Source organism: Centroberyx affinis, unplaced genomic scaffold (assembly GCF_046629955.1).
Source record: "Centroberyx affinis isolate AG114_WGS23_722 - 3 ecotype Tasmania unplaced genomic scaffold, CSIRO-AGI_Caff_v1 ptg002434l_1, whole genome shotgun sequence".
Lineage (NCBI taxonomy): Eukaryota > Metazoa > Chordata > Actinopteri > Beryciformes > Berycidae > Centroberyx > Centroberyx affinis.
In genome coordinates this window covers 62,818-84,448 of record NW_027280678.1, presented here as the reverse complement: position 1 = coordinate 84,448, position 21,631 = coordinate 62,818, and the positions used below count along the sequence as shown (strand labels likewise).

Genomic DNA, 21,631 nt, shown 5'->3' with positions numbered 1-21,631 from the left:
CACCCACGAAGGGTCCGGTTCAGCTCGGGCAAACTGAGCTGAGGAGAGGAGTCGCCTTCCCTCGCTTCCTGGTTCCTCAAGAAACGTCGAAGTAAAAAGTTACGAGACGCACGAGCATGTTGATTTGAATTGTAAACACTGAGCCTGAACCCGGAGGGAGCGGACTCACTTCTGTCCGGTATCAAATCCGGTTTCCTGACTGATCCAGATCCAGCCTACTGGACACCCGACCCGGATTCCTCTCCAGTCCTAAATCCGCCCTGCAGCCCACCATGGACCGTATCGACTCGGTATGCCAAGATGTGGCGCTGCATTAAGTGAGTCAGAATTTCATCTTGCAGTTTCTGTTATTATAATGGAGAGTAAACCCGCTCAGACATTTAGCCTATTTGGAAGCCCTATCTAGTAAATAGGCTAAACATCACGGGAGCATTCAGGTTACTCTAGTAGTATGTGCAAATTAGTCTGGTGACAGGTCTAATGATCTATCACACTGGCCACATGGTAACCCTTTAAATTACAAACCATTAATTACGGAGTAATTACTGGAAATAACTAAGTAATAAGCAAGTAAACTAGATGTAATAACTAGTTATAGCATTAGAATGAGTGGTAATTACTGAGTAATATACAAATTAAAAAAGGTGCTTTCACCAGTAATTGTATTAGGTAAGTGGCACTGGCACACACTTTTGAAAACTTGAGGCGAAGGATAAACTAGCTGAAGAAGGAAGAAACACACTGTATTGATTTATCTTCCATAGGGGAAGGGACATTCATTATAGAAAAAAATAATAAAAATTGTTCATAGTTTGTGGATTTGAGAAAAAAAATAAATGAAGCTTTGAAAGTTTTTGAAAATGAATGAGATAAATAAAAAAAGATCAAATATAGCATCCAGATTCATCAATATGCCTCAGCTCTCTGAGCCTCTCTCTCTGTCCTGAGGAAAATGCTATGATGGATATTTGTGTTGATATAGCAGCAGTTTTACAAAAAATTAGAATGATTTCACCATGATTTCTTCATTTGATAAGTTCATGAGTAAAAAACATGAGGCCTATATGGTGTCTTATTTCGACCCTGCCAGGTCTACCCAAAACAAATTTTAAGTCCTTTAATTTCACCAAACAGAACCTTGAAAGTCAGTGAAAAGGCCTTGAATTTGATGTCCAGATGAGTGTGGGGACCTTGAATATCAGCTGCAGGGACTTTGCCATTCTCTGATAGGCTTTGGTGAATTGACGCCCCTGCATCCCACCAGCTGACCTAACCGGCACCAGGTATGGGACCCCAAGGGGCTCGGGTCCCCCGGGCGTCCAGCCAGGACAGCGGTGGTCCAGACCAGGGGAGGGAGGAGAGGTGGGCCAAGCTGTTCAATCAGCTGGACCTCAACAAGGACGGACGCATCGACATCTTCGAGCTGCGGGCGGGACTCGCGGCCCGAGGGCTTTCCAGGGGCTCAGTGGAGAGGGTAAGAGCTTTATATCACTCCTCCCTGCTGCCTCCCACCGCAAGGGAGGGGGTTATCTGTTGTGTGTGTGTTGTGTGTGTGTGTGTGTGTGTGAGAGAGAGAGAGAGAGAGGGAGTTCACAAGGATTTCCCTCTAGTCTACTGAAGTGGTGGACCTATATCGCCTCTCCTCCTGTCTCTTCTTCACTCTTCTTCTCTCCCTCTCCTCTCCTCTCTTTTCCCCCTTCTCTTCTCTTCTCTTCTCTTCTCTTCTCTTCTCTTCCCTTCTCTCCTCTCCTTCTCTTCTCTTCTCTGCTCTCCTCTCCTCTTCTCTCCCTCTTTTCTTCTCTTCTTTCCTCTCCTCTTCTCTCCTCTTCTCTTCTCTTCCTCTCTTCTCCTGAGACAGAAAAGTAACCATTCAAATGCTAACTAATGGCAGTGCCACTATTTGTGCCACATTAAACATCAAATGGAATGGCTTGTTGACTTAAATGTAATCAACGTAGCTAAACATTTAGGTCGTTCAAGGAAAACTCACTGCTTGTCAACTGCTAGTCATTGCATATTCATTGCCTGGTAATTGTTCGTGCTTTATGGTCACTCTGCACTGTTAGATCCTTTCTGTTTTCCATTATCTGGAACATCCTTGATGTTCCCAATCAGAAGTCCTGCTGTTGGTACAATAGCAGCACCTGAGAACATCAACAGCATAACTTTATTATGAATACACACAGTCCCTCTCCCTCCTCCCTGTCTGTCCGAGACTGTTTGTATTGGCAAGAAGAGTGTGAGTCATGCAGCAGGCTCTCTCTCTCTCGCTCTTTCTCCTTATCACTCTCTCACTCCCTCACACACACACTCTCCCTTTCTCTCCCTCTGTCTAGCGTCTGTGTATTTGTGTGCACACATGCACAGGACAGCATGTTGTCTATTTTAGTATGAGGGACGGGACTTTGTAAGATGAGAAAGCTAACCTTTACCTCCCCGTCACTCAGTCATACACTATCCAACTCTTCATATCCTTACTTGTATGGATCGTTGTCCAAATTGTCGACATTTTGTGCTGTTTCTTATTGGTTTTGCCTGTATTGTAATCCTTATTTCAGATCTTTTTCTGGATCTCTGCCACATTTGTATAACCAAGAAATTGTGATGTAACTGTTGAGCATGTGGGAAAAATATGGCCTATACATATTGAAATAAAAATAAAAATAGTACTTAATGTTTACATTTCATTAAATGAACAAAACCTTCAAACCTTCAGTCTCACACCAACTGCCACCATTGCAGTAGGATTTACCAATGAGAGACGTTCAAGTCAGCCTTTATTTTTAAAAAGATCCTTGAAATACTGAATGAAAACAGTTTGAAGAGAAATGGGTTAAATCGGTTTTGTTTTGATTTTTTTTGTTTTTAGTTTGTCTTTGAATTCTAATGCATTGTTGTACAGATAAGTGCATAAATGTAACATACCAACTGTATTTTATACGTATTCATTTAGTTGCTCATGTCTTTTTGGCTAAATAACATGTTGTAACATTACTTGACCAACAGATGGCAAGATAGAGTTTTGTATAAATGGGTAAATCTGGATTCTGTAATGTTCTGGCATCTGGATCAGAGACAGTGAGTGGCTGCAGTAGTGGCGCACTCCTTTTTCTCTCCTAGTAGGTATTGGAGTTTTTCATTTGATGGGAGGTTTTCAAAATCTGTGCATATTGATTTGAATTTGGGGAGGTAGAGATCTCTGATTCCTGCATAGTTTGCACAGTGCAAGAGGAAGTGCAGTTCCGTCTCCACCTCTGCCTGTGAGCAGAGTGAACACAGCCGCTCCTCTCTGGGTTGCCAGGTCTGCCGGTGTCGGCCTGTTTCTGCAGCCAGGCTGTGTTCACTGAGTCTGTATCTTGTCAAGGATTTTCTCCGTTTTTTCTCAGTCATGATGGTCAGGTAATCTGCCATCGTGTACTGTCTGTTTAGGGCCAAATAAGTTTCTATTCTGCTTTTGGATTGTGTCAGTTCTCCAATATGTTTCATATTTTTCTTTTTGTTTTCTTATAATTTTGTTGGGCCAGATGGACTGAGGTCTGTCCTGAGCGCTGTCCTGAGGCGGAGCAGTGAGCTGCAGGACCAGCTGGCAGAGGGGACTCTTTCTCTCTCTCTCTCTCTCTCTCTCTCTCTCTCTCTCTCTCTCTCTCTCCCTCTCTCTCTCTCTCTCTCTCTCTCTCTCTCTCTCTCCCTCTCCCTCTCTCTCTCTCACCCTTCTACCTGTGCCTCTTCTCCCTGCAGATAGTGAAGGCAGGTGACACCAACCAGGATGGGGAGCTGGACTTTGAGGAGTTCACCCAGTATCTTCGTACCCATGAAAAACAGCTCAGACTTATGTTCCGCAGTCTGGACAGGAACAATGACGGTGTGTAGCAGCCCACAAAACACACCTGATATAAGTGATGGCACTTTGAAACTTGATACATTGAGAGACTTTGAACATTTCTCAATACTCATTTTTTCTGTCTTTTCCTCTGTCTTACTGTGTGTGTGAATGGTGAATATTTGCAGGTGAGATAGATGCGTCGGAGATCCAGCACTCTCTACACACTGTCGGTGTGGACGTCAGTCTAGAGGACGCCACCAGGATATTGCTAAGGTGTGTTATCAGTGTTTTGATGTCTCATATCTCATGTGTCATGTTACACACACATGAGGATCTGATGTAACTGTCCCTTGTGCTGTTTGGCTGACCATCCACAGTATGTAGAAACCTAGCTTGGATGTTAGAGGAAAGAGAGAGATGGATGAGAGCGGGTTTGTCATTCACATTATCAAGTGAGCACTCCCAGCACAGATGCTAGTTTACAACATGAAGGCCAATAACTTCCCACCTTGCCACTGGCCTCAGCATCAATAGGCTCATGGGACTCTCACCCTCCTGGCCTGAAACAAGCCTGCTCAGTAGTTCAGAAATAAATGTAAACCAATAATCATAGGCTAAAGGGATGGCTTATGGTTCAGGAAGCAAATTTCTATCAGCAAACAGTAAGCTTTATCATGTAACAATTAATATCAACAGCTGAGACGCTACTCCATCATATAAAGCCCGCTGTAGGCGATGAATTTGTGTAGAGCTGCAGCCGCCTTGTCAGATTGGTTTCTTCTGTGTGTATTGACTAGTGGTTGCAAATGGGAGTTAATCACCTTTGTCCAACCCAAATATTTTCATATTCAAAGAGTTTAGATAGCTATGTAAATATCATCCTTGGGGCAAAATTAACTTTGCATCCAGACATGATCTAAGTGTTATCGTTTCTGAATACAGAGGCCACGTGGGGAGCCAGTGGTTGAGGTTTTGGGATGATGGCTGCACATCATGGTTTGCTCTGATAATTAATCTAATCCTAGAAGCCTCCAAGTTCTTTCCAAATAATCTTCTTCCTTATTACCCTTTCCCAGTTCACCCATTTCCCTGCTCAGCTGCAGAAAGTTGCTCCATCACCAGCTTCCTCTTTTTAACGTTCTTGTTTTGTTCCATGCTGGTTTTGTTGCGCAAAGACTTTCACGACCTTCCTACACTTGCAATAACGCTGTGTCTAAGTGCTTACTGTGCTTCCTGGACTCCGTTTCTGCCCAATTGCTAGAGTCAGCGCTACACTTTTAACATTTATGTCTTAAAACTCTGTCAATTCTAGTCTCAGGTAAAATCATGACGTAAATCACCATGAAGCAACTTCTCACACATGTGAGCTAATCATAGTTCCTAACATCTCAAACGTTGTGTCTACATTAGTGATTCTACTTTCTACACTGGAATTTAGAACTTGTGTGTGTGTGTGTGTGTGTGTGTGTGTGTGTGTGTGTGTCACCCAGTATGGACAAGGACGGCACCATGACCATTGACTGGAATGAGTGGCGAGACCACTTCCTGTTTAACCCTCTCTATAACATGGAGGATGTGGCACGCCACTGGAAACGCTCCATGGTGAGGTCACACACACACACAAACACATACACACATACACATACACACACACTCACACACACTCTTTGAACAAGGAAACACATTGTCCTCCTCAAAAAAAACTTATAAAGAAGGCTTACTTGATTTACAAACTTTTTCACTTTTTCATGTAGAGGAACACAAAGGCGTAGGTCCTCTCTTTTATCATGCAGGCTTCTTTTTGTCATTATTTTCTATGGTAAAGACACATTGCATGTTTCTGACGGTGCTGAGAGCTTAGCATGTGTTAGTGCTCAGAGCATTGAGCTGCAGCCAAGCACTTCTCACAAACATCTGTTAAGTGATGCTTGCCAAACAAGTACAAATTCGGTGCAGTCCCACAGCGCATTAATGGCGATGAGGTAATTTTTGCTGAATACACAAAGAGGATCATGGGAACTGTGTGGAAAATTTGCTTTTAAGTAATCAAGAGTCATGGTTAAAGAGAGATAGTGGAGTGGTTAACTGACCTGCCTCTGGAGCCACTGACCTAGGATTTAATCTTTCCCACCTGTGTCTCCTCTACTCTGACTCCCTTTCTACCTTCCCACTTTCAATAAACAATAGAAACACGAAAGGAGTCCACTGCCCACTCACCTTTAAAAAAAAAAAAAAAAAAAAAAAAAAAAAAAAACAATAATAGAAATTTTACTTAATTTGATCACATACTGCTCAATAAAGAACAGACACAACTCGTAGAAAATGATTTTCTCAAGTGCTGTAAACCATGATAAAGTGTGATAGTGCACATGTAGAGAAGGAAGTGTCTCACCTCTGACTGATGGACCCAAACTTCTTTCCTCACCCTCTCCTTATCATCCTCATTCTTCTCACCCCTCCCTCCATGGCTCCATTAGATGTTGGACATAGGTGAGCAGCTGACAGTCCCGGATGAGTTTTCAGACCAGGAGAAGAAGTCTGGCTTTGTGTGGCGGCAGCTGATGGCAGGGGCCATGGCCGGGTCTGTATCCCGAACTGGAACTGCTCCCTTGGACCGCCTCAAAGTCTTCCTCCAGGTCAGTCGGGGACAACTGGATCCCGGTCGTGGACTCTGTGATCTCAGCTCTCAAATCAGCCTGAACCACACACAAACAAAGGATCATTCACCAATTAATGTTTATATCTGAACGTTTTCTAACTCATTTTTGATCTATGACAAAGAGAGCTTTAAGAGAGCCTTGACGAACCTTCAGCCCCTGGAGACCATTAGAAGTACTGCTTTACACAAAGTCCCGGATCCATTTGATATGAACTTGTCTCCCTCTGCTCTCCCAGGTACACGGCTCCACCTTTGTTAAAGGGAACGTGTTGAGCGGTTTTCAGTCCATGTTGAAAGAGGGGGGGCTGGGCTCACTGTGGAGAGGCAACGCAATCAATGTTCTTAAAATTGCCCCGGAGACTGCTCTCAAGTTCACAGCTTATGAAAAGGTGGAGTAGATTGGAGACTTTTCCTTTATCCCCCTCTGCTCATCTTGATCACTACCTCAATCTTTCTCTCACTCTCTATCTCATGCTCCCTCTCTCTCTCTCCTATTTTTTTGATATTGTCATTTGTTCATCATCATTTTTTCCTGTGGGCTCACTGTTTTCTACCCTCCTCTCATCTATTCCCCCGGTCGACTTTTCAGCCCACCCCTTCCTTTCTTTCCCATCAGTTTCACCAGTCAGTATTATCATTTGTCATCCTTCTGTCATCATATAACTGTCTCTGCCTTTCTGCAATAACCCATTTTCGTAAATTCATCTCTCACATTTGCTTTTAAAATGAAAATGTTTCCAAAGTTGTCAAAAATATTTTTACTTAATTTTTTTCCATTGCTCCATAACTCTGTGTAGATCAAGCATGTGATGCGTGGCAGTAAAGAGGCAGGAAGTCTGAAGATTCATGAGAGGTTTGTTGCTGGCTCATTGGCTGGAGCCACAGCTCAGACAGCCATCTATCCGATGGAGGTAATACCAGGGTAACGCACACATACACATACACATACACACACACACACACACATTGACAGCGTAAAGAAAATGCTCTTTCTGGTTTGGACTGGACTGAACTCTTTTCTGTTTCTTCTCCTCCCTTTCTCTCCATCTTCCAATCCCGCTTCTTCACCCCCCTGTTTCCTTTTGATCTCTCCTCCTCCTCCTCCTCCTCTTCCTCCAAGGTGCTGAAGACCCGTCTCACCTTAAGGAAGACGGGCCAGTACTCTGGAATAGCAGACTGTGCCAAGCAGATCCTACAGAGAGAAGGAGTCAGGGCCTTCTACAAGGGCTACATACCCAACATGCTGGGCATCGTCCCTTATGCTGGCATCGACCTGGCTGTCTACGAGGTCAGAGGGACACACACACACGCAAACACACACACACACAACTCATACAGCACACACCTCCAGACTGTTCACCTCCTTCTCGCTCCCTCTGTGCTCCAGACTCTGAAGAATGCCTGGCTGCACAGGAACAGAAGTCTAGCTGCTGACCCAGGAGTCCTGGTGCTGGTGGGCTGCGGCACCATCTCCAGCACCTGTGGACAGCTGGCCAGTTACCCACTGGCGCTGATCCGCACCCGCATGCAGGCACAAGGTGAGAATATCTGTGCGTTCATGTGCTGATGGGAAAGTCCAACATCTGGGACGTCCAAGTCGGCTGCTAAACAGCGTTGCATTCATGTGCTATTTTGTTGGAAAATCAAACCCAGAAGACATCATTCAAACAGTTGTTGAGTTATTCTGGCTAGCTACAAACTTGCAATAAAGGAGCATCTATGTGTTTTCTTACTGTTGAAAAACTAGATTTTTTCGCCTTGTTGAGAAGGTAAAAGGTCATCATTGCATTATAACTCGGTTAGCAAAATTTTCTCAGTTTCCAACTTAATCATCTGACTTTGGAGGCCGTTCATGTGAAATTTCCAAGTAGGAAATTCGTTTTTCTATATAGCACACAAACACACAATATGTATGCTCATAGAAAGTATCAATATGTACAAAGAAACAGAAAAAACAAAGAAAAAATGACATGCCATCAGTGCAGAAACAGATTACAATCCTTGTAAACCGCAGACTTTTGGTGATTGCCTTTGCATTTTGTCAGCCTGTCATGATGTTAGGCCGTGTTGCTTGTGTTGTAAAATGAACAAATGTGTTGGTGGAGCTGATCCCTCTTTCTCCCCTCAGCCTCAGTGAAGGGCAGCCCACAGCTGTCCATGATGCACATGTTTCAGAACATTGTGATGCAGGAGGGCGTGACTGGACTTTACCGGGGAATCGTACCCAACATGCTGAAAGTCATCCCTGCTGTCAGCATGTCCTACGTCGTCTACGAATACACAAGGAAGGTCCTGGGGGTGGGAGTCGAAGACAGGAAGGGAGGGACAGGGGAAGAAAAAAAGGATAGATAGGGATATGGGATTGGAGTGGTGTGGTGTGGGGACTTGCATCTACAAGCACATACAAATCTGTTGGGAATGCATGAGGTCTTGGATTTGGACCATGGCCATGACTGAATACGCAACTCCTATGAACATAAATCCTGAGTTTGCAGGATGTAGGGAGGATAGGAAAGAAAAGAAACCATGGAACAACAGATCCTTTATCGTCGCCATAGGATCCAAGTAGTGTATACTCTGGTGTGGAAGCTTGATGTTTGGAAAACCTCACCTGAACTGGCAGCTGCTATGATGAGTGTTACCTGTGATATATTGCATGCAAAGCATGCCAACAGTTCATTTATGTGAAAGCTAACCAACTAGCTCCCCTGCTTCTGCACTTCTGGACTTGCTTGAACTTGCTTGAGAACCAACAGATAAAAGGTGCTGCGTGTGACCAGATTTGGAAACCATGTTATATTCCTACAGTACTGAACAATCCACAAGAAGAAATTACAACGTGACTTTTTCTCCCATGCATCATTAGGTCGCGCATTGAGAATGCTTTGGATTGACAGGAGGCGGTTCCATCTCAATTTCTTCATCTCAGAATGAAGGAATCCTGCAGCAGCTCCACTCCTCTGGTCTCCAGTGGAATTATAGAATTAGGAAGTCCTTATAGTGACATGCCTTTAACAAATGTTACAAACAATCATGCCTACGAACAACAGACAATTGCTGATCTCAGCTCTCAAATGATCTCATGGACACAGCTGAAACGGTGAAAGAGGATGAGGAATAGAGAGGTGGTCAGCTTCTCTCTCCTGAAAGGATTACTAGGCTACTGCATAAAGCACCAAAGGACTTCAGATTTTACAGGAGTGAAATGGTCAAAGCCATCTGACTGAGCCCTCTGGTGTTGGGGAAAGTACTGTATGCTTGGAGGAATAATTGAAACCTCTCTTGCAGCGTGTTTATTTCTGATTCTTCTGATTCTATAAAGAGTGTTTCTACACACAGTGAAAGATGTGCGTGTGTATGTATGTGTGTGTGTGTGTCTGTATTCTGCATAAGGTAACCTTTTCATAGGAGTGCACAACATACATGTTTAAAACTATGTTTGAACTTTAATTGTGTCTATATTATGAATTCCCTGATGCCAATGAACAATTTTATTTGATCATAATATTTGACCATAATTGAAATCTGGTAATATTTATTATGGAATACATAAATGAATGCATGCATGGTGGTGCCTTGAATTAAAATAATGCCATGAAGCTTTTCTCTGAAGTATTTATGTTTTTTCTTGTAGCTTATTTTATGCCTATTTAACTTTACATAATATAGAGAAGTATCAGCTAATTGAGGTGACTGTAGGCTAGATAGCCTAAAGAAAACATTACATTCATATTAACTCTTGGTCTCTATGAGAGCATTGATTGACTGCCACAGCTTAGCAAGAAGTCACACTTCTCAGCCCTGTTGCCTTTTGTGCTTTTGCCCTTATGGAGGTTGTGTACTGGCAGCTATGTGGGCAGCTTTAGCTAAGAACATAAATCAAACAGGATCTGTCCCTTCCAAAGGGTTAACTCAACATCATATTACTTTAGTGGAATAATAATTCTACTTCCCTGAATTTCCTGGATCAATAAAGTGCTATCTTATCTTATCTTTCCAGAACATGCAGATAAGGATGCCTCTTGGCAAGGATTTTTCCAAGCCAGTGCAACCATAATGAATCGAAAAAGGGGCACCTGAGATGCAGAAATGATCAATGACAAATATGATTAATCAGAAGTTTCTATATAGAATATAGTCACCAGTAACCCAGAATGAATGAATATGATGAAATAGCCTATGGAGTTTCTTTGATACAGTAGCCTATATTAAACAAATTTAACTAATATTTATTAATTTTTAAATTTGCACAGGACCGTGGGCCTGCAGGCTAAAGACCCTACAGTAGCACAATTAATTTTGATTGATGGTGTGTTTTGAAGAGCCAGACATTACTTTTCCATGTGTTTCTGCAACTGTGGACTATTGTGAACTATTTATTGTTGGCAAATCATTTTTTATTAGCCATTACATGAATGAAATGCATTAAGCCATTGTTTAGATTCAAATGCTTTGAAAGTTTATTTTATTTTATTTATCAGATATATTGTTCAGGAGCCAAGCCATTCCCCACTCTCCCTCACAAAATGTAGATCTTACTCACACTGTGACATTTTTTACCTACCTATTGCAATTGGGGGATGGATGTTATACTTTAGAATTCATTATATTATATATATATATATATTACTAAGTATGGTGAATATGAATATGATCGAGGTCATGCACCAAACCCCCATTGTCTTCATGTGGTATCTACTGGCGAAATGGAGGAAAATTGGCCAAGTTTCAAGTGGACAGGACTTTGATGTTTTACAAAACTTTATCTTTCTTTTTTTTGTATCTCTCTTTTGGATTTATTTGCTGGTTTGGTCATCTTGGTGTCAAATCAAAACATTCTCTTGCCAAAATAGGCTTCAATGTGACCAGCAAGCATGGGATTCCAGCTTTGCAGTTTGATCTATAGAAGAGGGAGGTGGAGAAGAAGGCAAACTCAGTCATGTCTGTCTGACCTCCTCATCCTCTTCACCCTGAATTAAATGCTGCTCCTTTTGGCCTGTGGGTTAGGTAGTTAACGTAAAGACAAACAGGAATAAACATCCATTCATACCTATGATGATGATGAATATTTTATGAATGACTTGAATAGGCTACTTGCTTCCCTGGGTCGTGATGATATATACAGTATACAGTGTATATATTTGGTAACACTTTACAATAAGGGTACATTAATTAAGGGTTAGTTAATGCTTAATAAGCAGTTAACTAATTTGTCTGGTAATCATTTACTAATGGTGTTCATGTTAACTAAGGTATTAATTTATACATTATTTAATAGTCATCTTTATAAACTATTAAATAATGTATAAATTAATACCTTAGTTAACATGAACACCATTAGTAAATTACACATTTGTTAACTGTTAATTATGGGTTAGTTAGTGTACCCTTATTGTAAAGTGTTACCATATATTTATATACTTACCATATACATATAGTTATCGTGTTTTATTATTGTTGTTGATAAACTTGGTTGTCTCCACTGTGTCATTGGTAACCATTTTTAGTAGGTTATGTTGATATGTTGATATATATTTTCTGTCTTCACAGTGCCATGCTGCAAAACCAATTGCCCCATCTGGGACGAAGATTGAACCTTGAAGTGTGTAATGTTTTTGTTGAGTGGAGCTTTGGTTCTTCCCCTCAAGGATCCTCAAAACATGATTCCTCTGTAAAATAGCGCCTAAACTGTGAATGGCTGGACGTAAACTGTCAATCAAGAACTCGTTTAAAGAAGGCTACATACAGATGGGCGTGTCAGTTTGTATTATTATCAAAGGTCCCTCAGATGCACTGATTGGTTATTTTAAGGAGGGCAGGTTGCCGGCGTGGTAGATCTCACCTCCTCAGCACACTGGTGTCCCCATCCTTTCCTTTCTCGTCTTCCCGCTTCTGCGCAACCCGACCCGGCCAGACCTAGCTAGCCTGCCCCCTGTGTGTCTACCCCGTGTGAGCAGCATGTCTGAATACGGCGCTTTGCCGACTAACGGGGCCGGTGCTGGAATAAAAAAAGACGCTTTTGCAGACGCTGTACAACGAGCCAGACAGGTAACAGTTACAGAGAGGGTGGTGGGCCAAACTCGAGGCAGCTAGTTAGCGGGTGGGAATAACGTTACTATACACACCAGCTAGCTTGCCAGCAAGCTTGGCCGCGCTTCACGTTAGCCTTAGCTAACCAGCAACAGGACCTAGTTAGCTAGCTAGCTAGCTAGCTACTTCGGCAATGCCAGTAGCCAGGCCATTCATTAGGTTAGCTAGCTTGCGATATTGCCGAATCAATGGACAGGACAGCGTGGTATAGACTGTGGGTTGCGGTCGACAAATTGGATCAATCTTACATGTAAATAAAACTACTTGTCGCCACCAAGATCGCTGGATTAGCTTGGTAGTTCGCACCAACGTTAACTCGCTAGGTCGTCCAAGTTGAGATAGGTAACGTTATGCTTGTGAAGTTTCTACCGCCGACCCTAAATGTATGTAACCGTTTAGCAAACTTGCATGATCAATGGCGATACCATGGCATCATGACGAGGAAGGTCGACTGACTGACCAGATATATTAACTGTCAAAGGTTACTAATAAGTCATGTGGTGACTTGGAGATTTGATCTCAGTGCCTCTTGACTTAATCTCTTATGGTCAATGGCAGAGCGCTGTTACTGGATTTTGTACCACGGTGTTGGTATCATCTGACGGTATCAAATGATTGTCCCGCTACATTCTAGCTACTTTAGTTGATGAAACCCGTAACAAACACAAACGGGATAATTTAGCTTATTTACAAGGCGCCAATTTGTTCTTTAGCTGTTAAACTGTCAGAGGTAATCAGGTTTTCTGTATTATAATCTGTAAATCGTGTGGCGTTGGCTGTGATCTCTTTATGTAAAATTACAGTTGAATTGGGTTAAAAGGTAACTTACTGATGCTTGTGAAGTTGAGATGTTGTCCTTTTTATTGTAATTTGTGCGTGTATTTCAAACAACTGGCTTTATTCAGTGTTCCTGTCTTTCCAGATTGCAGCAAAGATTGGTGGAGATGCTGTCCCCCCAATGAGCAACAACGGAGGAGCAGAGAGCTATCCATTCCCACCACAGAAACGATCACTGGAAGATGCAGGTTGGAAGTCAATACAAATGGGCATTTTGCACACATTATTTCGCTCACATTGCAAGATTTACCTAGTCTTTTCTTGTTTTCAGATCAACCAGATGCTAAGAAGTTAGCACCACAGAGTGACAGAGATTCTGCAATGTGTAGGTTAAATATACACACATGCTGCTCCTAGCACACACTCTCGGCTCATTTTCCATCACTAACCAATTTTTCTTTCCTTACAGCCATTGGAGCTCAGCTGGCTGCCCTGTCCCAACAAAGGTATATGATTGTTTTTTAGTGTTTCTTTTACATAAACACTTCTGGTGCTCATGGTTTTGACTCTGAGATAAGGAACTCAGTACATCTTTGTGTCTTACCCCTCTGCAGTGTTGTCAGGCCCTCCGCAATGACGGAAGAGTACAGGGTGCCTGATGGCATGGTCGGTCTCAGTGAGTACATGCACACACATTTCCCAGACCATATGCATGGTGTATGTAATGGTGTTTTGCACATGTTAAAGGTAAAACCTAACCTAACCTAACCTAAGCTTTTCACTGTGTCCTCTTCAGTCATTGGCCGAGGAGGTGAGCAGATTAACAAATTACAACAGGATTCTGGCTGCAAGGTCCAGATTGCACCTGGTGAGTTATGTGCTAACCCCTGATTGGTTAAATCAACAACAAGTATAATAGATTTTGTAGATGTTCTTGCATTGACACTTACATTATGTTTGTATGTATTTATTCTCAGACAGCGGGGGTCTTCCAGAAAGAAGCGTTTCTCTGACAGGAACAGTGGATTCCATACAGTAAGTTGGTGTTCATGCTAACAGTTAACAGTGTATTTCTCAATTTCCAATGCAACTACTCTGGTCAACTCTAACTCTTTAAGTCCCCTTTTCTCTATTGCTAGTCTTCTAACCTTGTGTTCAGACTGCATGCAACACCATTAACAAGTCACTGGAAGTCCAGTCATTTCCTATGGAGCTGAGCGACCTGGGAAACTCGACCAATGTGTGGACAGTCAACAAGCTTGTCGACAACAAGCTTGTCGACAACAAGCTTGTTGGCTGTCAACAACCAATCTGATTTGCGTGCTCCCTTGTTTCCCTACCAATGTGATTTTTCATTCCTAGTAAGTGCAAAATGGGCGAGAAGTTGATTGCAGCCATTCAAAGCTTCCAAATTATCTACAGTTTTTTATTTGAAAAACTACGGAATAAATGTCTCAGAAAAAGAAGCATGGAGAATACCTAAATTAGCACTTGTAAGTTCACAATTTCAAAACTACAACGATATGACAGGCAATACCAGAGCAGCAAAGAATACATGGTTTGCCTGTTCAAAACTTTGTAGCAGCACAAGCCTTTTGAACCGCCCACAGTCAGGGCATACAGACTGCGAGTGACTTGGTTGATGGGTCACTTTATACTGATTGCTGGTCTTGTGTTCCTCAGTCATTTTCTCACCTTTCTTTCATTTCAATTTGCCCCAGGAAAGCCAAGAGGTTTCTAGATGAGATAGTGTCAAGGGGTCGTGGCACTCCACCCTCCTTCCATGAGTCGACCAATGGGCAGGCAGGTTCCATGCAGGAGATGATGATCCCTGCAGGCAAGGCCGGCCTCATTATTGGCAAAGGAGGAGAGACCATCAAACAGCTGCAGGTGAGACTCACATGGTCTCGTGCTGTAACACTGGATTGATGATCACTTCATTGTTAGTGTGGTGCAAGGTGTTGCTGCGGCACGGCTATTAGGAGAAACAATGGTTAGGAGAAGTGCTGGAATGACTTCTAGGTTGATTTACAATATAACATAATGGGAAAACCCTGCAGATTTTCTTTTAAGTGCAACGAGTGGACTAGGTCACATACTTGAGGAGAGATGCTGTTAATCTGTCATGTGTCTGTAATCAGTCTAATTTACCTCTTCCTTCTGCAACTTCCCAGGAGCGAGCTGGAGTGAAGATGATTCTGATTCAAGATGGCTCCCAGCCACCCAACATAGATAAACCCCTACGCATCATTGGAGATCCCTACAAAGTGCAGGTACTCTTGTGCACAGAGGAAATAGTCATTGCTGAGCAGGATTTTTTTTTTTTTTTTTTGCCACTGTTTCTCCTCCCACTTACAGTGTCTTCCCTTCATGTCACTTTGTAGCAAGCAAAGGAGATGGTCAATGAGATTCTACGAGAGAGGGATCATGCAGGTTTCGGGGAAAGGAGTGAATATGGATCTAGGATGGGAGGAGGAGGAGGAGGAGGAGGAGGAGGAGGAGGCGGCGGCGGCGGCGGCATGGATGTAAGTATTTTTCATGTGCGTGTTTGTAGAATTTAAATATGAAAAGCACAGTTAGAGGTAACTGCCATAGAAAAGGTCATGCCCCTCACTTGGCTACAGATGAGATCAGCTTTCATTACATCTTCCTGAACATGACTCAGAGTGTAGCCTCCTGGCTGGTGAATGTATAATGAATCTTGAGCGGCAGTTTAACTAGCGGGGTGACTCAGCAGCCACATAGTTATTGGAAATGTCTATTCTAATTCTATAGGTGCCTGTGCCTCGCCACTCTGTGGGAGTTGTGATCGGCCGGAACGGGGAAATGATCAAGAAGATCCAGAACGATGCTGGAGTGAAGATACAGTTTAAACCAGGTGAGCGCTCCCAATATTTCGGAAACTTACAATGCATCATATTTCATTACATTTCATAGATTGAATTACAGACTCTTGTCCTCATCTTGCTCTAAGTTGTATTTATGTAGGGAACAATTACACGTTAATATACATGTTTAAGCTTGACACACACAGCTTGACTTAGTGCTGTCCTCTGGTCTTACACTAAGGACATCACAAAGCTGTTTTCAATGCACTTTTACCTCAGCCTACCCCTAACCAACATGCACCTGCCCACTCTTGTTTTTAACTCTACTGCTGCTCATAGGATTTCAGTGGTTTTTATGGCACATGTTTGCCACTAACTGCATAATTGCAATCTGAATTTTTAATGGTACCTGCCAGAACAGGCATAGGCAACCATGTGCCATGGAGGCCAACAGTCTGCCTGATTTCATTCTAACCAAAGACGTCACCAGGTGATTTCACTGATTAGCACACCTTCAGAGAGGCGGGAACTATTCAGTGTAGGAATGAAAACCTGCATACACTCGGTTCAAAATGCAGCAGCTAGGATATTAACAGGTTGGTAGCGCTATAGTTCCATGCCACTCAAACTTCAGTGAAGCTAGTCAAAACTCCCCAGCTGAATGTTACAGAACTGTCAACATTTAGACCTGTAGGGATGGGAATTCTTCTTCTCCTCCTCTTCCATTCCCTCCTCTTAACATTTTCTTTGGCTCTGAATCTCTGTATTCCCCCCCCAACCCGTTCTTTTGTCATCCCTTACAGATGATGGTGCAGGTCCTGATAAGATTGCCCACATTATGGGTCCTCCAGACAGATGTGAACATGCTGCCTCCATCATCAATGACCTGCTACAGAGCATCCGCGCCCGAGAGGAGGGTGGACAGGGGGTAGGTACAGAGTGGAGAGGCAGGTGTTTGAGACTAGTGATGTTGTTGAATTGCCTGCATTGAGTTTGCACAGGGCCTCCTCCAGCTGCACAGTTCAAGGTACTTCATAGACTCCATTATAGCAAGGCTAAACTTTCCAGATTTTACCCAGATAGACTAGATGATCGATGTAATAGATGCTCACAAGCCCCCTGTGATTTGACTTGCATGTTCTGGTCGTTCCCCAAATTGACTCGATTCTGGCAATCATTTTTTGATGCGGTCTCAGAAATTTTAGGAATTAAAGTCCCTCCATCCCCTCATGTAGCTATCTTCGGTAGACATCCAGATGAAGTCACTACAACAAATATCCAAACCAATGTTATCGCGTTCATCTCCTTGATTGCCCGTAGGAAGATTCTCCTACTATGGAAGTCCACCCTGCCACCTTCATTCAAATCTTGGCTGCTCAATACTGTCTCTCCTAAAACTGGAGAAAATTCAATTTCCTCTCATTTTACTCTCATTGGAGACCACTGATCAATTATGTTGATCAGCTCCCCCCTGGTAAGGTGTCAAGTAGTGGTGCGTCTTGTGTCTGCCTGCATTGAGCGCGGGTCTTGCTGCCTGTCTGCCACACGGCCCCCGTATCAGATCCCTGTGTCTGTGTATACGAAGGCTCTGCGTGGGCAGTAGTGCACATGCTGTCTTCCGGCTTTATCTCCTGAGCTTCGGATCTTCGATAGTCCAGAGTGACGGCCTGAATGTCAGCAACTATTAACTCTTCTTTTCTAGTGTTTGTTTATGTGTCTGTATTATAATTTTCATTTCTGTAACTGTGTCAAGAGGACTGTGGGGTGGGAATTATCTGTGGAAAATAGAAAATACCTGTTCTTTTATAATTGTACTTTTGTACTATATTCTTGTGCTAATAAAAATATTGTGGAGTTTGCACAGGGCTTTCTACTGAAGAATATTTAAACCTGATGCATGGTGTGTTTCCTCTCCAGGGCCCCCCAGGTCCTCCCGGTACAGGAATGCCGCCTGGTGAGCGAGGCAGGGGTAGAGGCCAGGGGAACTGGGGTCCTCCGGGAGGAGAGATGACCTTCTCCATCCCAGCTCACAAATGCGGGCTTGTAATTGGCAGAGGTGGGGAGAATGTCAAGTCCATCAACCAACAGACGGGTGCGTTTGTGGAGATATCACGTCAGCCGCCGCCAAACGGTGACCCAAACTTCAAACTGTTCACCATCCGGGGGTCCCCACAACAGATCGACCATGCAAAGCAGCTGATAGAAGACAAGATAGAGGTACACACAAATGTCTCACAGAGCAGAAACACAGTTTAGCTCATAGGGCCAAAATAATTAATAATAGAAACAAATTTTCATACTTGTGTCTTGTCATCCTTTATTACTTGTACAATAATCAAATAGACTTTTGATTCAGAATGGAACAAAAATGAAGAGATCATTGTAGGATATACATACATTTCTCACCTCTTTTGATTTTTATGTAATGCAGTACCATACTAGATTGAATAGTCTCTTCCCTTTTGTCTTTGTCAGGGTCCCTTGTGTCCAGTGGGCCCTGGTCCAGGAGGCCCAGGCGGTCCAATGGGTCCCTATAATCCCAACCCTTACAACGCAGGGCCTCCTGGTGGCCCTCCACAGTAAGTACAACACACAGAAAACATTTTGATGCCAGGTTTTTGAAGCTTCCCTCTAATAAGACTGCTTGATATAATTAAGCACCTTATGTCTTTCATGTGCCTCATGACTATGTCCTTTCCCTCTCTACAGCGGAGCCCCCCCTGGTGGTCACCAGTACAATCCTCAGGGTTGGGGAGGTGCCTACCAGCAGTGGCAAGCCCCAGCTCCACATGACCCCAGTGAGTCTATTGCTTGTTATCTCTCTCGTTATCTCTTGGAAACAGGAAAAAAGGGATAAGGGGTCGAACACTTTTTTCCCCCTTTTTTCCTGTACTTGTTTCTCTCCTTTAGCCTGTTCCCAGTCTTATCCTCATGTCCGTATCTTTTCTGTGGATCCCTCCTTCCTCCCTAACTTGTCTTTTCCCCCCTCCTAGGTAAGGCAGCAGCAGACCCCAACGCAGCATGGGCAGCCTACTATGCACAATACTACGGCCAGCAGCCAGGGGGCGCTGTGTCAGGCCAGGCTCCAGCAGCTGCACCTGCAGCACCAGGGGACCAGAGCCAAGCAGCGCAGACCCCTGGGGGCCAGCCGGACTACACTAAGGCTTGGGAAGAGTACTACAAGAAGATGGGCATGAGTAAGTGGGATCTGTTGACACATAATTTTGTTGGAGTGTACTTTAAATTTGGTTTACCTATGACCTTGTAAATATGTGGTTTGGATGGGTAAAATAAAAGTTTCTCGCTACCATGTTATTTCCTGGTTACTTGGGATGTTTCTGATTTGAAGTGCATCTCTTACTCAAATTGCCTGTGTGTATGTGCTTGCAGCCCAGCCTGGTGCAGGGGCAGCAGCAGCAGCCCCAGGAACAGCAGCAACAGCAGGAGGAGCGGCTGCAGCTGGAGGCCAGCAGGACTATAGTGCAGCCTGGGCTGAGTACTACAGACAACAGGCCGCCTACTATGGACAGGCAGGGCAGGCCCCTGGACAGGCAGCCACGCCACAGCAGGGACAACAGGTAGCACATTCATGTACACACACACACAACCAGTGTCCAGAATTAACTCACCTGCCAAGTGCTGGGAAGCCAAGTTATTTTAGGCTTTTTTTTTCTTTCTTTTTTTTTGGCATTTCTGACTATTTGATAGTTTATAGTGAAGAAAGACAGGTAAGACTGAGGAGAGAGGGGCGATGACATGTGACTAAGGTCCTGGTCTGGATTTGAACCCAGGACATCCCAGTTATGTGGTATGCATAATATATATTTTCATAGAAATATGTCACCCTACTTGTTTTCAGTGCTATTTTGAGTATAGGTCCCGTGTGAAACAGTTAATATAGAGACAAGCAGATTTAGAGTTTTAATTAAAAACATGCTCACCCACTTATGCAATGGATATTTTTTTGCATCTTCATGCATTTTTTTCTTTTGGTGACCTCACCCTGGTTGCATTCCTGTGTCCCCATGTGGGAATACCATTTAAGTTTTCAACTAATGTTAGGCTAGATAACCATCCAGGCAGCGGAAAAACAGATGTTTAGATGCTACCACTTTGTGCAGAGACAGAGTAACAGGCAACAAAAAAGAGTCATTGTTTTGCTTTGATTTGATTGGCTCATGGTCAGAGCGTGTACAAGGGTCAGCAGGGACAAAGTGTATATATAGCAAGCAAAGACCAAAAACATTCAAATGTTATCGTTTCAAAAAACGTTTGTGTGACCGTTACTGATATATCCGCCAAAGGTAAATTTTACCAGCAGTTGGCACTTGGCAGGTATTAATTTTGGACCCTGCACATAACCACACATGTATTCATGTACTCGCAGCATAGTAGGAGAATTTGCACATCTTCAAACACAAAGCAAAGACCGATTTTAAAATCCAGCATGTTTGTGATGTCTCATTTCAGGCCCAGTGAATTTGAGTGGCTCGGTCTTCTGCTTGGATGATCTCTTGGAGGGCTGTTATGGTTCTCTGGACTTAAGGCTCTTTCTTTCATGTTTTGTTTTGTTTTTGTTTTTCTGTCAAGAGATTCTCCTTTGGCTTTAATCACGAAAGACCTTGATTTGCTCATCCACCCAGGCATCTTCCATTCCCGACCTTCTCCTTGTCCAGTTTTAATATAAAATCAAAATTGAAGAAAGGGAAAAAGGAAACCTGTTTTGCTGATGAATTGAGCAAAGCGCCAAATAACTACTTGGGTTACCATTCAGTTTGTTCCTTCACTTCACTCACACCTTGTCACCACATCTGATGAAATGAAAGGGTTTTTTATTGTGAAAGGGAAAGCATTTTTGCTTGCAAGCTAGCACAACGGCATCTGTACATGGACTCACATTTATGTAGCCTTTTGTTTTTTTCTTTTCCCCAATTTCCTGAGGGTGAAAACTGTTGTCTAGCAGTATTTTGATTAGTACAAAAATTGATTATGTTTGTAAAAAAAAAATATAGCAAATGTGTTTTTGGTCTTTTTTTTTTTGCTCTTATAGCGTTTTTAAAACTTTGATTCTTTTGAAACATTCCCAGTGTTTAAGTTGCAGGTGTTTTTCTCCCTGCTAAAATGTTTAATTTTTGTTTTCCATTTCTTAGTTTCAAAAAGGGGGGCCATGTGTATCCGTCTGTATACAGTGTATGCTACTGAACAGAAAAATGTGTGCAAGTTGGCTATCTTAAGGCACTAACTATCCTACAGTATGTTGGTCGTGTGTGAGCGAGTGTGTGAAACTCATGGCCCTCTATTTCTATTCACAACTTTATTGTTGGAAGACCTTGGTTTATTTTGTTCCAATAGGTCATGTTATTGTATGCTGATTTTTTTAATGTTATTTTTTACTGCTTGTTTTTAAATACTAAACAATAAAAACATTCAAATACACTGGTTTCTTGTGTGGTC

General features: G+C 42.9%; 2 protein-coding genes across 4 annotated transcripts; both read left to right on the top strand.

Annotated features, from left to right (window-relative positions):
* Nucleotides 1–38: 38 nt before the first annotated feature.
* LOC139656285 (mitochondrial adenyl nucleotide antiporter SLC25A24-like) lies at nucleotides 39–10,071 on the top strand. Of its 3 annotated transcripts, none has more exons than XM_071533810.1 (11): nucleotides 39–317; nucleotides 1,265–1,474; nucleotides 3,739–3,862; nucleotides 4,009–4,096; nucleotides 5,314–5,425; nucleotides 6,301–6,459; nucleotides 6,719–6,871; nucleotides 7,280–7,393; nucleotides 7,603–7,770; nucleotides 7,870–8,020; nucleotides 8,611–10,071. In XM_071533810.1, exons 2-11 carry the CDS (start codon nucleotides 1,286–1,288, stop codon nucleotides 8,832–8,834), a joined length of 1,482 nt encoding a protein of 493 aa, XP_071389911.1. In that variant the 5' UTR covers nucleotides 39–317; nucleotides 1,265–1,285; the 3' UTR covers nucleotides 8,835–10,071. The 3 variants fall into 3 exon arrangements, with proteins under 3 accessions (XP_071389911.1, XP_071389910.1, XP_071389912.1); XM_071533809.1 differs by having other exon boundaries at nucleotides 1,231–1,474; XM_071533811.1 differs by lacking the exons at nucleotides 39–317; nucleotides 1,265–1,474; nucleotides 3,739–3,862; nucleotides 4,009–4,096; nucleotides 5,314–5,425 and having other exon boundaries at nucleotides 6,456–6,558.
* Nucleotides 10,072–12,385: 2,314 nt separating this feature from the next.
* LOC139656282 (far upstream element-binding protein 2-like) lies at nucleotides 12,386–21,603 on the top strand. The gene is made up of 18 exons (XM_071533806.1): nucleotides 12,386–12,530; nucleotides 13,495–13,597; nucleotides 13,681–13,734; nucleotides 13,819–13,855; nucleotides 13,964–14,025; nucleotides 14,146–14,217; nucleotides 14,327–14,384; nucleotides 15,071–15,239; nucleotides 15,524–15,622; nucleotides 15,734–15,874; nucleotides 16,125–16,227; nucleotides 16,981–17,105; nucleotides 18,095–18,394; nucleotides 18,653–18,756; nucleotides 18,887–18,975; nucleotides 19,171–19,374; nucleotides 19,568–19,755; nucleotides 20,648–21,603. The coding sequence occupies exons 1-18, from the start codon at nucleotides 12,441–12,443 to the stop codon at nucleotides 20,654–20,656; spliced, it is 2,007 nt and encodes a 668-aa protein (XP_071389907.1). The 5' UTR covers nucleotides 12,386–12,440; the 3' UTR covers nucleotides 20,657–21,603.
* The last annotated feature ends 28 nt before the right edge of the window (nucleotides 21,604–21,631 follow it).

What these genes read in the sequence shown, in the direction of transcription:
- LOC139656285 (XM_071533810.1), top strand. Translation starts at nt 1,286, where the DNA reads ATGGGACCCCAAGGGGCTCGGGTCCCCCGGGCGTCCAGCCAGGACAGC. An exon ending in GCCACCAGGATATTGCTAAG is followed by an intron (nt 4,097 to 5,313) that starts GTGTGTTATCAG and finishes TGTGTCACCCAG; the next exon opens with TATGGACAAGGACGGCACCA. An exon ending in GCCTCAAAGTCTTCCTCCAG is followed by an intron (nt 6,460 to 6,718) that starts GTCAGTCGGGGA and finishes CTGCTCTCCCAG; the next exon opens with GTACACGGCTCCACCTTTGT.
- LOC139656282 (XM_071533806.1), top strand. Translation starts at nt 12,441, where the DNA reads ATGTCTGAATACGGCGCTTTGCCGACTAACGGGGCCGGTGCTGGAATA. An exon ending in ACGATCACTGGAAGATGCAG is followed by an intron (nt 13,598 to 13,680) that starts GTTGGAAGTCAA and finishes TCTTGTTTTCAG; the next exon opens with ATCAACCAGATGCTAAGAAG. An exon ending in GCGGCGGCGGCGGCATGGAT is followed by an intron (nt 15,875 to 16,124) that starts GTAAGTATTTTT and finishes CTAATTCTATAG; the next exon opens with GTGCCTGTGCCTCGCCACTC.